At 42.4% G+C, this 14,032-nt stretch overlaps 1 protein-coding gene across 4 annotated transcripts in view; it reads left to right on the top strand.

Moving 5' to 3' along the window:
* The window catches only part of robo2 (roundabout, axon guidance receptor, homolog 2 (Drosophila)), a 158,264-nt gene that overhangs the window by 121,744 nt on the left and 22,488 nt on the right, over positions 1-14,032 (top strand). For all 4 annotated transcript variants that reach the window (XM_035680312.1, XM_035680310.1, XM_035680311.1 and 1 more), the window contains exons 14-19: positions 141-262; positions 2,063-2,294; positions 5,249-5,373; positions 5,468-5,639; positions 6,673-6,861; positions 10,841-10,883. In XM_035680312.1, the coding sequence (XP_035536205.1) occupies positions 141-262; positions 2,063-2,294; positions 5,249-5,373; positions 5,468-5,639; positions 6,673-6,861; positions 10,841-10,883 (883 nt within the window). The remainder of the gene's footprint in view (positions 1-140; positions 263-2,062; positions 2,295-5,248; positions 5,374-5,467; positions 5,640-6,672; positions 6,862-10,840; positions 10,884-14,032) is intronic.

The raw sequence follows: 14,032 nt of genomic DNA, 5'->3' as shown, positions 1-14,032 counted from the left end.
TTCCACATCTGACGGTGATATAGCAAGCTATATTGTGAGGAAATGAGTGAACTCTGTGACAACCAAGTGGAGGAGAATGGGCAACATTGTATTTTGCTGTCTCTCTCTCTTTCTCATATTTCTTTCTTGATCTGTCATAGATATAAGTCCTCCAGCTCAGGGTGTCGACCACCGGCATGTACAGAAGGAGCTTGGTGAGGTCATAGTTCGGCTGCACAACCCAGTTGTGCTGAGTCCAACAACCATTCAGGTCACATGGACGGTAAGTGCAGCTTGTCTTTTGGCATACAAGATAAAACTGTATTTAAGTAATGCTACAGTTTTAGCAAGTGTTTACACTGGAAGAGCTTAGATGAGTAAAAGTATTTGATTTGTATGTGGTATTTTCATATCTGTGCATTCTTCATCTTTGATTTAGTAAAATTGAGTCACAAAGACAAGATAGGTAGTTGATATGAAAGATCCCTCTTTGAAGCCAAAAAGGTGCTCCTCGAGGCTACCATTTGTTTTATGTCAGGAAATTTTAGTCAGGTTGTTCCGTAAGACTGCAGCTTTGAAATATTGTAATTGGTGACTTAAAAGTAACTGAACATCAAATAGCTGAGAAATAGTTTCTTTTAATCACACTTAACATCAAAAGAGATGTCAGAGACATCTGGTTGTTCATCAATCTTCTATATGTATTCAGCTGCTTCCCTCTTAAAACACAGACTTTGCAGTGACAAAACTAGATTCAAATTAATGGTTGCGGTTGAGCTGTATTTTGTGAACACAAGTTTTCCTGTGTTCCTCCTGCCATGAGATGATCATTAATCTTGTTTTATTCTTACACTAATACACACCTGCTCTTCCACCATACATATGCATATATTATAGTGATTGCCTCACCACAAGCAATAGCACATTTTGGCAGCCTTGGCTGAATGGTTTTCATTTAATTGTATAGTAATGAACATAAAAAGGCAATGTATGTTATTCAAAGGTGGTGGTAAATGTTACTACAGTATATGTACTAGTTTATTTTGATTGTTGTGCTATATATCACTCAGGTGCAGGTATTTACAGTATACACCCATCAGTTAGTGGCATGGGGTGCCTGTTTCCATTTTCAAATTAACCACATTAGCAGTTTTCCTGGTGACATGTTTATTGACCCCTGTAGTAAGTCTCACCCCAAGACTTGGTAGCTAATTTAATACTTAAGCATTGCTTTATGATTGTAATGTACAATCAACACGAAACATGGCTACCTAATCAATCAGAGGCCATTTTAGTAAACAGAGGGGCCACTCTGGGAGAGCTTTTATATTCCCAAATCATTCCATTAATAAAAGTCACACATCCATTTTGCTGATTTACTTGGGCTACACTGGCAAAAAACAGCTGCTTAATATCCCACTTGAAAGCCCTGCTCACTTCTTCTACTGTTAACAAGCCATTACAATGAGTTATGCACCCGCTTCTCCTCTGCATAAATTCAGCTTTTTCTGTCTGGCTAAATGGGCCCAAGTTTTAAGAGAGGGGTCCTTTGTGGGTTGCATTGGGCTATCACACTTCCAGTCTCTTTGTCTTCTCTATGGGACAGATCTGCTGTTATCACCTCTGCTGTGTATTCTCCTCATGTCCCCAGGGTGTCTGTATTTGTTGCTGCATGACATTCTCATACTCACAGCCCATCTTGGATGTGGTGGGACCTGCTTTCCAGTGTCACTAGTTAGTATTTATAATACATGTGAAACATGCATATGTCCTTTAAGGTGGCATTACAGAAAGTCTTTTTAATAGAGGATAGAACATTTTGGGGCTTGGAGTCGGGTGTCTGAGGTAATGTCAGCGCGTTAATTGAGCTAAGTGTGTCATAGCTGGTGATGAAAGGCCCAATAAATGAGTAACAGCCTCTAAAGTGTCATGAATGCAATCCTGTGAGGACGAAATACATTGCTGAAAAACATCCTTTTATATTGTCTAGTGGCTGGCATGAGATAGCATCTACCAATCTCCCCTGCAGAGTTCTTTTCTCTCCGAAATACAACCGTAATCTTGTCTTCATTCACTTTCTCAGGTGGATCGTCAGTCCCAGTTCATCCAGGGTTACAGAGTTCTGTATAGGCAGACATCAGGTCTCCCTTCACCAGGACCATGGCAGACCCAGGATGTGAAGGTTCCTTCTGAGCGCAGTGTCATCCTCTCTGCACTTAAAAAGGGCATTGTGTATGAGATCAAGGTCCGTCCTTATTTCAACGAGTTTCAAGGCATGGACAGCGAATCCAAAACGGCACGGACGACTGAGGAAGGTATGAAGATGAAGGGTATTTATAGATTATGTCAGGTGTAATACGACATAGTGAGTCAAACTGCAGTGCATGCACACAAATGCGGGATGATGGGTGACACATGACCCCATAGGCAGCTTTCATGTTGGTTTTTATCATAATATCACAGGCGCCACTGCCCCTCCCTTTGATACTGAGAACCGAGGCTATATGTGTGAATGCATGTGTATGTGTGTCGGCATGTTTGTGCCTGTCTGTCTGACCTTCCTGCTGTGCTTTTTTGTTTATGATTGGTGGTGTTAGTGCCAACCTTCTTCTAATCCATCACCCAGCAGCCACAGGCCTGAGCTGTGATTGGACACAGCACACACTTCCTCCTGCGAATATGATCTGTCGCCCAAAGCTTGATTCATACAGGCTCTGACAAGGCTACAGAGCAGTGTGGCACAATATCACACACAAACAGGTCTGTGTTTGGATGAATTTACTGTTTTGACCTATGCCAAAACAGAAATGCATCCAACAGCACTGCACCAACCTTGCTTCAACCCTCGAGTCTAATAACTGAAATTAAATTATGATGTGATCTGAAGTAAAGATATGCATACAATAGCACAAAAAGACAAATGCAACTCTTATACTGGAAACAAAGCCCATCTTGCCACAACATATTTAGGCCCCCATGTATAGGAGACAGTTTGCATCCTGTCCGTGTGACAGGCCCATTTATTTTCCCTTTCTCAGAGGGACCATATCTCTTGTGGCCAGCCAGTGTATGCACTGCTCTAGTGGAACTGCCATCACATTACAGCTGTCCCCAATACACACTCTCTCACACACACAGTAAGCACATACATGCCAGCACACCACCTCTCCCTAAGGCCACCAAAACCTGCATGTCCCAGCTATTACCACTGCTGATAACTCTCCCTGCTTCTGCTCTATCTGCATCCCAGTCCCTCAGAGAGCTTGACCACTTTCTATTTCTGTCACAACCGCGCTGCTGTGCCTGGTCATAGTTGATACACCATCAAACACACGGCTCTAGGCTCCTCAGAGACTCTGGGACTACTGAGAAGGCCAGCTAGATGGATAGAGAAGTCTTGTTCAGAGGGTGATTAAAACTTAGGGTGTCCATTAGCTAACACAATTAGAGAATCCCCAGAGCAGGACCAGACGGACGCAGGGTTACAGTATGCTCAGCACTCCAATGCTGTGTCCATCTTTGTAGTCTCCCTCCTCCTTTTTCACACATTCTCTCCCTCTCCATCTGGACAGTCATGTCATGGCTGATAAATGAACTTTATCCACGATTGCCATCTGATTCCCACTGAATGATTGTCTAAGAAATCACTAAGGAGGGCCATCTTTTATGCAAAATAATGCTTATTTAGGGGGAGGGGAAATCAGTAATGTTTGTATTAATATTAATTTATAATGGACTATAATCTTCATCTACGTTGATAGGTATCTCTAGGGAAGGTCCATGGGTTTCCTCCTACCCCGCCCTCTACTTTACATTAGCTACTGGCTTCTTTTTTTGTATGGATATATGTTATGTTTGTATTCCTTCATCATGCAGCACAGCACTGTGCATGCATGAGAGACAAGGGGTCACATTCCTGCCTGCCATACATCACTCCACTAATGGCTCTATTAGCACAGCCTCAGAGGCCTCTAATGAAAAATGTGTATTGTTTAGCGCAAATATGCATGATAATAAGCTGCTAAATCATTCATAACATTAACTTTGAACGACATTGTCTCCGATGGCTGCCACGCACCAATCCAGCACTTTGTCACCTGGATGTAATGCAGTGTTGGATAGCACTGAGCATGATGGTTGATCAGATGCTCCCTTGGTAGATTGTTTCTAATCTGGCCAAGGTGTTGGGTTCATCATTGGAGCCATTCATCTTCCACCATGCCAGGGCCCCCTGGCTCTCCTGGGGCCGGTGTGGCCAATCGCGCTGAGGGATGAGCACAGATTTACAGGGTGACACGTGCCATTTTGGATGGAGGCGAGGTAAGGGAGAGGCAGCCCAGGAGTAATTGACCTGTCAGTATTCTGCTGTGGTGCCGCTCTCCTGCCAGCCACTGCAGAAATGAGAAAACATTATTTTTAAAACGTTATTTCCAGTTGGGCCAACTGTTATTTATTTTTCCTCTGTTACCCCTTGTGGGGTCAGAAGATTGTTGCCATCAGAATAACAACAGAGTGAGGTTTATGAAAGCTTGGACATGTCTTGTTTCTATCCACTCTCTGCCTGTCTGTGGATAGAGCCGATTCATTTAGATGTCCTTCGCTCTGGAGCTTCCCTCTCATCCTTACCTACTGGCTTTAGTTTCATCTGGCTGATCGATAGAATCCGTCAATATGTTTACTGAGACCTTGTTTCCTTCCCCTGAAATGTAGTTTTTTTTTTCATATTTCCTTCTCATCTGTGCTTCATCCTGTAAGCTTGTTGACCTGCATGCCACCCTGGTTTGGTCAGTGTCGGAGTTTTAGCTTGACTGAGAGTACTTGTCTGACTGTGCCAGGCTGTCATTCCACAAATCAATACCAATATTCTCTCTGAAAATCCACCAGGCTGGAGCAGAGGATGAGATATTAAATCATAGTGAAATGTTAAAGATAGGCTATAGGCATGTCAGACCTGCCCTGGTCTTCATGTAAATCCCCCTCTAATGAGACATCTTGACAGCCTTCAGCCACCTGTGCCATCCCAGAAGAATAACATTCCTAAGAAAAGTATGTGTGTGTGTTTGTATGAGTGTCTGTTTTTGTGTATGTGCACTTTTGCGTACATATTTATGAGCTCCTGTTCAAACACATTCAGATGTACAATACTGCTGTGCATCCAATTATTCTTGCTTCTAAGGATTAAATATTCTACTGCTGCCTGAACTGCAGAATAGTGTATTTGATTGTTGACCTTTTTTTTTGGGGGGGGGGTTTGTGCTTCCTCTTTTAGCTCCCAGTGCTCCTCCTCAGCAGGTAACAGTCCTGACTGTGGGAAACCAGAACAGCACTTCAATTAGCATCTCTTGGGACCCCCCTCCACCAGACCACCAGAATGGCATCATCCAAGAATACAAGGTTTGTCCCAGCGAATCAGCATGGATTCTCACTAACTTACATGAAGCCAATTGGAATCAGCTGACTCTTTATTTTGTTTCCCTCTCTGCTATAGATCTGGTGTCTAGGGAATGAGACACGTTTCCATGTAAATAAGACGGTGGATGCAGCCATACGCTCAGTGGTGGTGGGTGGGCTGCAGGTGGGAGTGGTGTACCGGGTGGAAGTGGCTGCCAGCACAAGTGCAGGGGTTGGAGTCAAGAGTGAACCTCAGTCTATAATCATCGGTAAGATGGATAGATAAAAAGCATTAACAACTTTTTAGGTTTCAAATTTCAAGTTTTGCCCTATGTTAAAATCTGTGTTTAGTACGAATAATAACGTATTTCAGTGTCAGAACCAATGGTGTAAATGTTTTCATTAAATACTAGGAATTGCCAAATGGATAACACTGTTAAAATACCTCTATTTTGATATGTTGCCTGACCATATTTGATTTATGTGGAGCTGAGGCAGATTGTGCCTGATTTGACCCATAACTGATGGCTTGGCCTGTAGCATGTTCTTATTTCCCCAGTGTCACTCACATAATCCATCTCTGAGAGCAGAGCCCCAAGCTTGCAGTTATAATATATTGTGTGTTTGCATGTCTGTGGATGTTCGAATGGGTGTGTGTTCATGTGGTTACAGAGTAATATAAAGATTAACAGCATTTGTGCCACTTTGCATGCATGCACATATAATATGTGCGTGTTTATCTTTATGAGTGTATTTGTTCCTGTCAATGTGTGGGAACATTTGTTTTGCTCTTATCATGCTCCAAGAAATAGTGTCAAGCAGGCTAGTCAGGTCGAGCTGCAATTGGAGATCAATACAAGCCAGGATCCTCTCATTTCACATGGTGTGTTTTACCGACAATGGAGTGAATTAGGGGCTGAGCTAAGCAAACAACCTGCTCACCTGGGGGTTTGTTATAAGCTTTTAGGCTTTGTCTTTTTCAGTCTGTACATTATATTTCACTGCACATCCTTTAGATCTATGTCCTGCTCCCTTGGTCAATATCCCAGCTATAATTCACCAGACCCACTTTCTTTGAGCTTAATCTAGCCCTAACCCTGCCTTGATGTATCTATAGGTGTTATTTTTGCACAGTGAAAAAGTGGAACATTTTCAAGACCTTCAGTATCACATGGGCCATTGTGTTAACTTTCACCTTGAAGCAGCAAATCATGCACAATAGCATTGTTATTTCCTGTTTTTCTCCAGTAACCAACCATCCAGAATGACATTCATTTTGCCTGTTTATCCCTGTGCCCTCAGGTAAAGAGTTCAGGGACGTAATTATACATGGAAACCGGAACAACAGCATCACAGAACAGATCACTGATGTGGTAAAACAGCCTGCTTTTATTGCCGGTATTGGAGGGGCCTGCTGGGTCATCCTCATGGGCTTCAGCATCTGGCTCTACTGGCGGAGAAAGAAGAGAAAGGGCCTGAGCAACTACGCAGGTTAGATTGGTCATAGTCTCATAGTCACCTATGCAAATTTACATTGACTTTCTCTTATGTCTTTGCAAAAAATAAAAAATACTTTTACCATTTAACAAATATTTATTTTTTTCTCTGTCAAAGCAAGGGTGTTTAACAACTACAATATCATCTTTCACTCTTATTCAGTACAATTTTGATGAAACATTGTAGGAGTTGCTAGCAGTGAGGTTGAGCTGGCTATGGTGTTAAAGCTCAACAGGGAGACAGATGTCAGTGTGAATCATTTCCAGAGGGCTACAGTTTTTGACAAATCCACCCACGGTGTTGGTTAATAGCCCAGGGTGGCCGAGCTGAGTGGGCAGACTGGACTCTCTGCTGGTCACTGAAGCTGGAGTTCATCCAGCTCTTCTCCCACACACTGACCCTGACATCTTACTGAATGACCCCCAGTCAATACTAGCAACATCTAAGTCCGCATACACTGCCAAGGGTACGAAGATTTAATTAGAGAGCAGAAAATGGTAATGAACTGACACATTAGTTATGCAGTCAGTGCAACACAGTATTCTAACATTAGTTCTTTCCTTATTAAGTAGAAATTCAACAGAAGCACATATTTATGTAGCCGTTTTTTTTTCTTACTATTTTTAGCAAATCAAAAAGAGCATGCACAGTGGCTGCTACTATGAGCTGGTTTAGTTAATTTGCCCGTCATTTCTGTTTGTTACATTTATGTGTTTGTGTGTTTTCTTTGGTTTGTGCCACCGTCTTTGCACCTCTGTGGCCTCTGAGCTGGCTGCTTTCCTGGCTATCGCTCTGCACACTGGGTGACAGTGTGGTCTTACATTCTCTGACCCTCAGCATCTCTCAGCTTGACCCCGTCCCCAGCGTGCAGATACCCCTAAAGCACCGCTTATCTCTGCAGGCTTTTAACACACAACTTCTCTGTCTTCTTGTTTTGCAGTTCAGTCCTTCACCTTCACCCCTGCAGGTACTGTTCATTTGTCCCGTCTCCTCACCCCACCTCAACGCAGATTCATCTCCTGCCCGCTTATAGTATATATGCTTGGATTTTCAGACTGATGGTCATGGCTAATACAAATCCAAACTTCATAACCACGAAGGCAATTATACCAACCAGAGAAGATAATAAAGTCAAAGAAATCTATATTTGCTATTGGCCATGACCAGAGCTCTGCAAACTTAAGCCCTTATTACTGCCAAACCCACAGCCTTATTTACATATTGTGTTGTATTTGTGTGTATGTCTGTTGTGGCTCCCTGATCTTGAATGAAGTTTCATCCTATCTTATGTATCATTTTTTTGTGGCAGTCTTGTGGTCCAGGGTAAGACATTGTCCATTTCCCTCTTCCACCAATAATCTTATTCATCTTTGTTTTCTTTTCAAGACCCGGATCGTGTTGTAATTTACATATCTGTTCTCCATAGGTGTCAGTTAGGCAGCTGGCTGGTGTATTTGATGTGTATCTTTTTCCCTTTTTCCTTCCATTTAGTTTTGGTGTTTTTTTATTTGTGACAATTTCCTCCACTACTGTGACAATACATATTTAGTTGCCATGGCAAAATTTGTTTAACAAAGCCATTTTGGAGGGTGAAACTGTTATACTGTCACCATCTATCCTCTGCTGAATTAAACCCAACACTGTCTGTGGATGGAGTGGACTGAGAGAAGGGTGTCCTATCGAAGTAGATGGATTTAAAGAGAAAGTTGAAAAACACACTACAGATTAGTATGAACAATAGGGCTTGATGCCTCTGTACTGTACATTATCAGTGTATCTGATAGCTGTGGTACAATGAGTCAAGGGTCACTGCCCTTCCCTCTATATTCTGGATGTACTGACAAGTATACCTGTAGCCATGTGGTCCCTGTGGAGCTACAGTCAAAAACCCAATTAACTCTGGCCTTTTCACAGCAGCTGTAACAACAGATTATGGAACACAGTAATATGTTAGTGAAACTTGTCTGGCTTTAAATTGGAAGCACACCTCAGAGAAGCCAGAGAGGAAGCAGGTTATCTCACTAAAAGAGTTCTGAGTGGGAAGCACAAAACAAGGTCAAATATAGCAGAGATTATAGAGTTAGAGTGAGGTGTTATTTAGAACATGAGCCAGAGTGTGGCTGAAGAGTCTTACAGTGCTGCTCTTCTCTGTATTGACAATTAGTTGATGTATCGAGAGTGTCCTGTCTCAGCCTCCTAAAGCTGTCAGTACATGAGAGGTAAATCACTACACTGTTGAGGCACACGGCCAGCAGGAAGGAGATTTGATGGAATTTTTATACGCTGATTATGTCCACCCCCCCTTAATGCTTATTAAAGGGGATTAATCTGTATTCATATTGGAGAAAGTGCTTATCTGGAAGACGGAGGCGAGAAGCACAGCTATGCCGCTGTGTCACTCTGGCTAACATAAAAGTATTCCACAGCAGCCCAGAAATGTGCCTGAGCACAGATAGGGACTTCAGAGGCCTTCCCGCTGCACAGACTCCCCTCGCCTCCACCTCCTTCTCCTGTCAGTCCTCTCTCAAACGACAGAAAATTCTCTAATGCAAGTTTGTTGGTGGTGGAACAAAGAGAAATGGCTTTTAGCTATGACTGAATAAAGAATACCAACTCTGTCTCGAGCTGTCAAAGCTATATTTTATTCAGGCAGACCTGGAATGTTGGTTTTATCTGTGTAAAACTTTTGTTAGCAGTAAGTATTTTAATTCCGCTTGCTTCTATTTACCTGCTTAAACCTTAATGCAGTAAATAAACTATTAACTGTTCCGACATGCATACCAGACACACTTTAAACTGTGTTCCTCTTGTTTAAAATCCTACAATTCTGTTTATAAGAGAGGAAATTGGATTAATTTCCTCTCTTATAAACAGAATCTTTCTCTCTCTTATAAACAGAATTGTTGATGATACATTAAAGTGTCCTTTTAGCAGCCTTTGTAATCTATTGTGGGAGTTTCCTCTCCCTGTCATCTGTGTTACTACGTCACCTACAGAAAAGCCCCCTCTCTCGCCCATGCCTAGGCTTGTTGTGGAATCAACCTGAATGACACAGAAAAGAGAAGAGGAATTTTCAGCCTCCTTCTCTCTTTAATCTCCATCTGTGCAACAAATGAGCCAAATTACTAACAGCTCTCCTTCTCTCTCTTGAGTAAACCAGCTCTCTTTTTTTCCCTCCTCTTTTTTTCTCCTCACCGGTATGTGGTCGCTGATTTCCAAACTCTTGCCTGCTTTTCTGTGTTTCCTGTGATCCATTGAAGTTCTTGTATGCTTAGAACTCGATGCTGCTTTGTCATCATGGTGGTTGAACAGAGATGAAATGGATCCTTCACAGCCGTCTCTCACTTTGAACCATGGAGTTTTACTAGCCACTGACAAAGAGCGGCCCTTGTTATCTATAGATCACTGTAATGGAACAGGCCACAAGTATGGCTTCTGGGGATCCCTGCTTTGCTGAATGATCAGTAACTCAGCCTCCATGCTTGCAGATAGAAAACTCAACGTGATTAATGAGCCCTCTGCCTTTTCTAATCATTTTTTGGCTGAGATTTAATCACAAATCTGATAATAACTCAGCAGCCAAATAAGAAAGATGAAATGAGTTTTGCCTCTCATCAGGCATCTTGTCCTTCAGGAACACATGACGTCTCCACTTATGCAAAGCATAGCAATATGCAATCCTCATCATTGCACTTCTTTTTTTTAATTTTCATGAAAGGCATTGGACACAGAGGGACATCTGCATCCCTTAGTGAATCCATCAACTATCTAGCTGTGTAAGAAAAGTGAACAGATGAATACATAGCTGTTGAAGGGCAAACTGGACAGTCCTAAAAAGACAATGTATCTTTTCTTAATTATGGGAAGAAATCCTGGTTGTTTACTATGTATTTTGCTAGAAAAACTTAATATCTGGCTTTGTCTTTTTTTTCTCCTTCCATCTTTTTCCTCTTTCTTTCTTTTCTGACTTTAGTGACATTCCAGAGAGTTGATGGTGGTCTGATGAGCAATGGAAGGTGAGTGTCCCACCAGAAACAAAACGACAATAGGTTTTCATGTGCAATAGCACAGGCAAATTCCCGCCTTCATCCTTATACTTATTTTTTATTCTCTGTCCTAAGCTTTACATGTCTTAACACAACCTTTTCCTCCACAGCCATGCATCAAGTCTACAGCAAGCTGCTTTTGATTCTAACACTGATAAATGACTGATAGATTGATAGATAACCAATACCTGTTTGTGTGCCTGCCATGCAAACCGGCGTGCAAATATACATTTCTACCACATCTCTGTTCATGCATCGATAGATGAACTCATAAATCTCCTCAACAGAATTAACAGAAACAATTTAAGCAGAGAGTGCTTTTATTTTGTCATTTATCTTCCGCTGCTGGCTACAGGCAACCCAGAAGCCCTCTGGAGTGATAAATTTGCCTGTCACCTTTGCGTGGGCGGCTGGGATCTGAGCACATGTAATAATGTAAAAATAATTACCCAGGGGAGAGATGTGTGGAGGTACCCCGCTTGCACCCCCATACAGCCTGCTCCATTTCGGTGTGTGTTGGTGAAAGAGACAGTGGCTTCAGAGAATAGGGCACATCTCAATGACACCAGTTACTGAGCCTTTGTGGGTATTCAAGAAGACTCCCCTGAGAATCCCAGGCTTCTGTCTATCTACTGCTTATCACACCTGACTAGGTAAAGCCTCCAGATCTCAAACACTCAGAGAGAGATTGCCGACTAAATCTGACCCTGTGTGTCTCTGGGCTTTTGGGAATGTGTCTGTTCTGTTCTGTTCTTCTGGTTGCAGCATTTTTATATTTATGCCCCCCCCCCCCCTTGCTGTGTGCATATGACTGGATGCCACAATGGACAATTTTGCTTATATTGTTCTGTGAGCTGCCAGCATGCTCTCAATGAATTAGCCACGCCACTTGCCATGCCTTTTCTCATCTACTTTCTGCTGTAGTGTTTTTCCTTCAATTTTCCACATAAGTGGTTCTGATTCTCACTCCAGCGAATGGGATTTGAAATGTCTGTATTTGTGGTGCTCTATATTTGTCATATCTTTAGTCAGTAGCAGCGACTGCCAAAGTTTTCACAACACTGGAATAGGATGCAATCTGGAACTCTTACTCTAACACAAGCCTCTGATCCGTTAGTCACTCTAGTGCCATCAATTCCCAGATGTTGCAACTTGCCCATCTGCCCTGAGAGTGAAAATGTGTAGCGGAGTATCAGAGGAAAATGTGTTCATTTGTTACATGAGATGTTTATTGCATTAATTAGACAATAGCAAATGAAGGCACGTCTGTTTCCAGTTTCTCATTGGCTCTTGCCAAATTGCCTTGACTGAACAATTACGCTTAATCGATCAAGAAACAAATGATTCATGGAAGATGAATAGGCTGCAGATTGGTAGAATTGGACGATTTGACTTTGGTTGCTCAATTGAAATTGATAAAAGCCGATAAGAGCTCATTCCTTATCCCCCTGCCAATAGGGAGATGGTAATTAGGAGGTAGTAATAACTTCCTATCTCGACAGTGATCAATATTTTAGCAAAGCAGATTCACTCCTATAGGCGGGAAGAATGGGCTGAGCAAGAACAGGTTTCTCTAATACTGTTGCTATGGAGATTATTTTACATTCAAGGATCTGAATGCCAAATGACAGCATGTTCCCTGAGAGTTAATCTAGAAAGTAATCTGTGTTTCCCATTGCGCTAAATGTTAGCTAATGTCTAGACTTTTAATCTAAATTCCATTCACTAGTCTGTAGGACCATAAACACCTGATTTATGAAGTTGCTCTGGAATTAATATCTCTCACTTGGCTTATTTATGGGAAGCTCAGTGTCAGGCATCTTAGGCAGTATTTATGGTTTCCTACCCATCACAAGTAACTGAAATGTCTAACAGGAAGACGAAACGCTCCAAATAAAATTTTATCTGCCAAGGTTGCCATCCATCCTAGGTTGGGCAGGGATTAAAAGTTAGGTGTTGACTTTTCATTAGACGTATAACCCGGTGTCCACCCCCCACCAGATCCCCATTACCCCAGCATCTCTCACAAACAAACACACACACACATATATATATATATAACAAATATCCCCAGTAGAAATCAGTCTTATTGTAATTATCCTTAGCAGGAAAACTGCTGTGTGATAAATACAAGGACGATACAGCCATTTCCACTGTCAGTTCCTTGTCTTTCAAATAGTCTTTCTCTAGTGGGCTGGGGGAGGACTTGCTTGAGCACACAGGACAAGTAATGAGACAAAGGCATGGTCTTTTACTTGAGACGGTATACATGTTGCTGGAGTCAACAAAAGAGAACAATGTCCTCTTCTTTTTTCAGCTGCTTGGAAATTTTAGTCTGACAGATGTTAAGCGCACAAGCAGCAGGGAGGAGGGATAGAAAGAGGAGGTGGAGGTGTATAAGGGGAAAATAAAGGAAAATAGGGTTAGGGAAAGATGGTACGGTGAGAGAGAATGATGGCAGTGGGGGAACATGGCAGCTAGAAACAGAGGTAGGAAGGACACGGAAAGATGTATTACCCTATAAAAGTGCATCTGTCTGATGCACAGCCATCAATTTGAATGACTTGTCTCCCCCGAGGGCCCGTTTTGGCATTCAGAAACCACAGCAAGAGCTCTTAGCTTGCCAGGGCTGCAGTTCATTTGGACTCGCCCCTCTGTGTAACAGTTCTTCTCATTAGAAACTGTGGCTGAGGGGGAGACTGACGGAAGCACGCCCATTACCTGCTCTTGTCCTCGGGGCTTGACTCTCTCCCAGTCCCTCAGAGCCCAAACATTACCACACTGGATCTAAGACAAAAAAACCCATCAGGCTGCCTGGCTGCTAACTACTGTGCTCCGCAGGTTCTGCTACATACAGCACTGCCGGGCACTGACAGCGGGGTGTGCTGTGTTTCTGAGAAGGCAATGCCATCAGCTTCATCCCATGTGGTGCTTGTCTGACCACTGCAGGCTGCGATTTCTCAGGGAAACATTGATAATGGAGAACCTCAGCAAAATAATAGTATACTAATATTTTTATTGAGGGTATTTTGTCTGCTTGTTTATTTTGTTTCCTTTCATTACTGAAGTAAACTCGTGATAATACATTCTTCAATTTTCCTTGCATTTTAATTGATTTG

This window comes from Morone saxatilis, unplaced genomic scaffold (genome assembly GCF_004916995.1).
Source record: "Morone saxatilis isolate NCDOM2014 unplaced genomic scaffold, NCSU_SB_2.0 Contig8, whole genome shotgun sequence".
In the NCBI taxonomy this organism is placed as follows: domain Eukaryota; kingdom Metazoa; phylum Chordata; class Actinopteri; family Moronidae; genus Morone; species Morone saxatilis.
The sequence above is the reverse complement of the archived record's forward strand: the minus strand, read 5'-3'. Positions and strand labels throughout refer to the sequence as shown.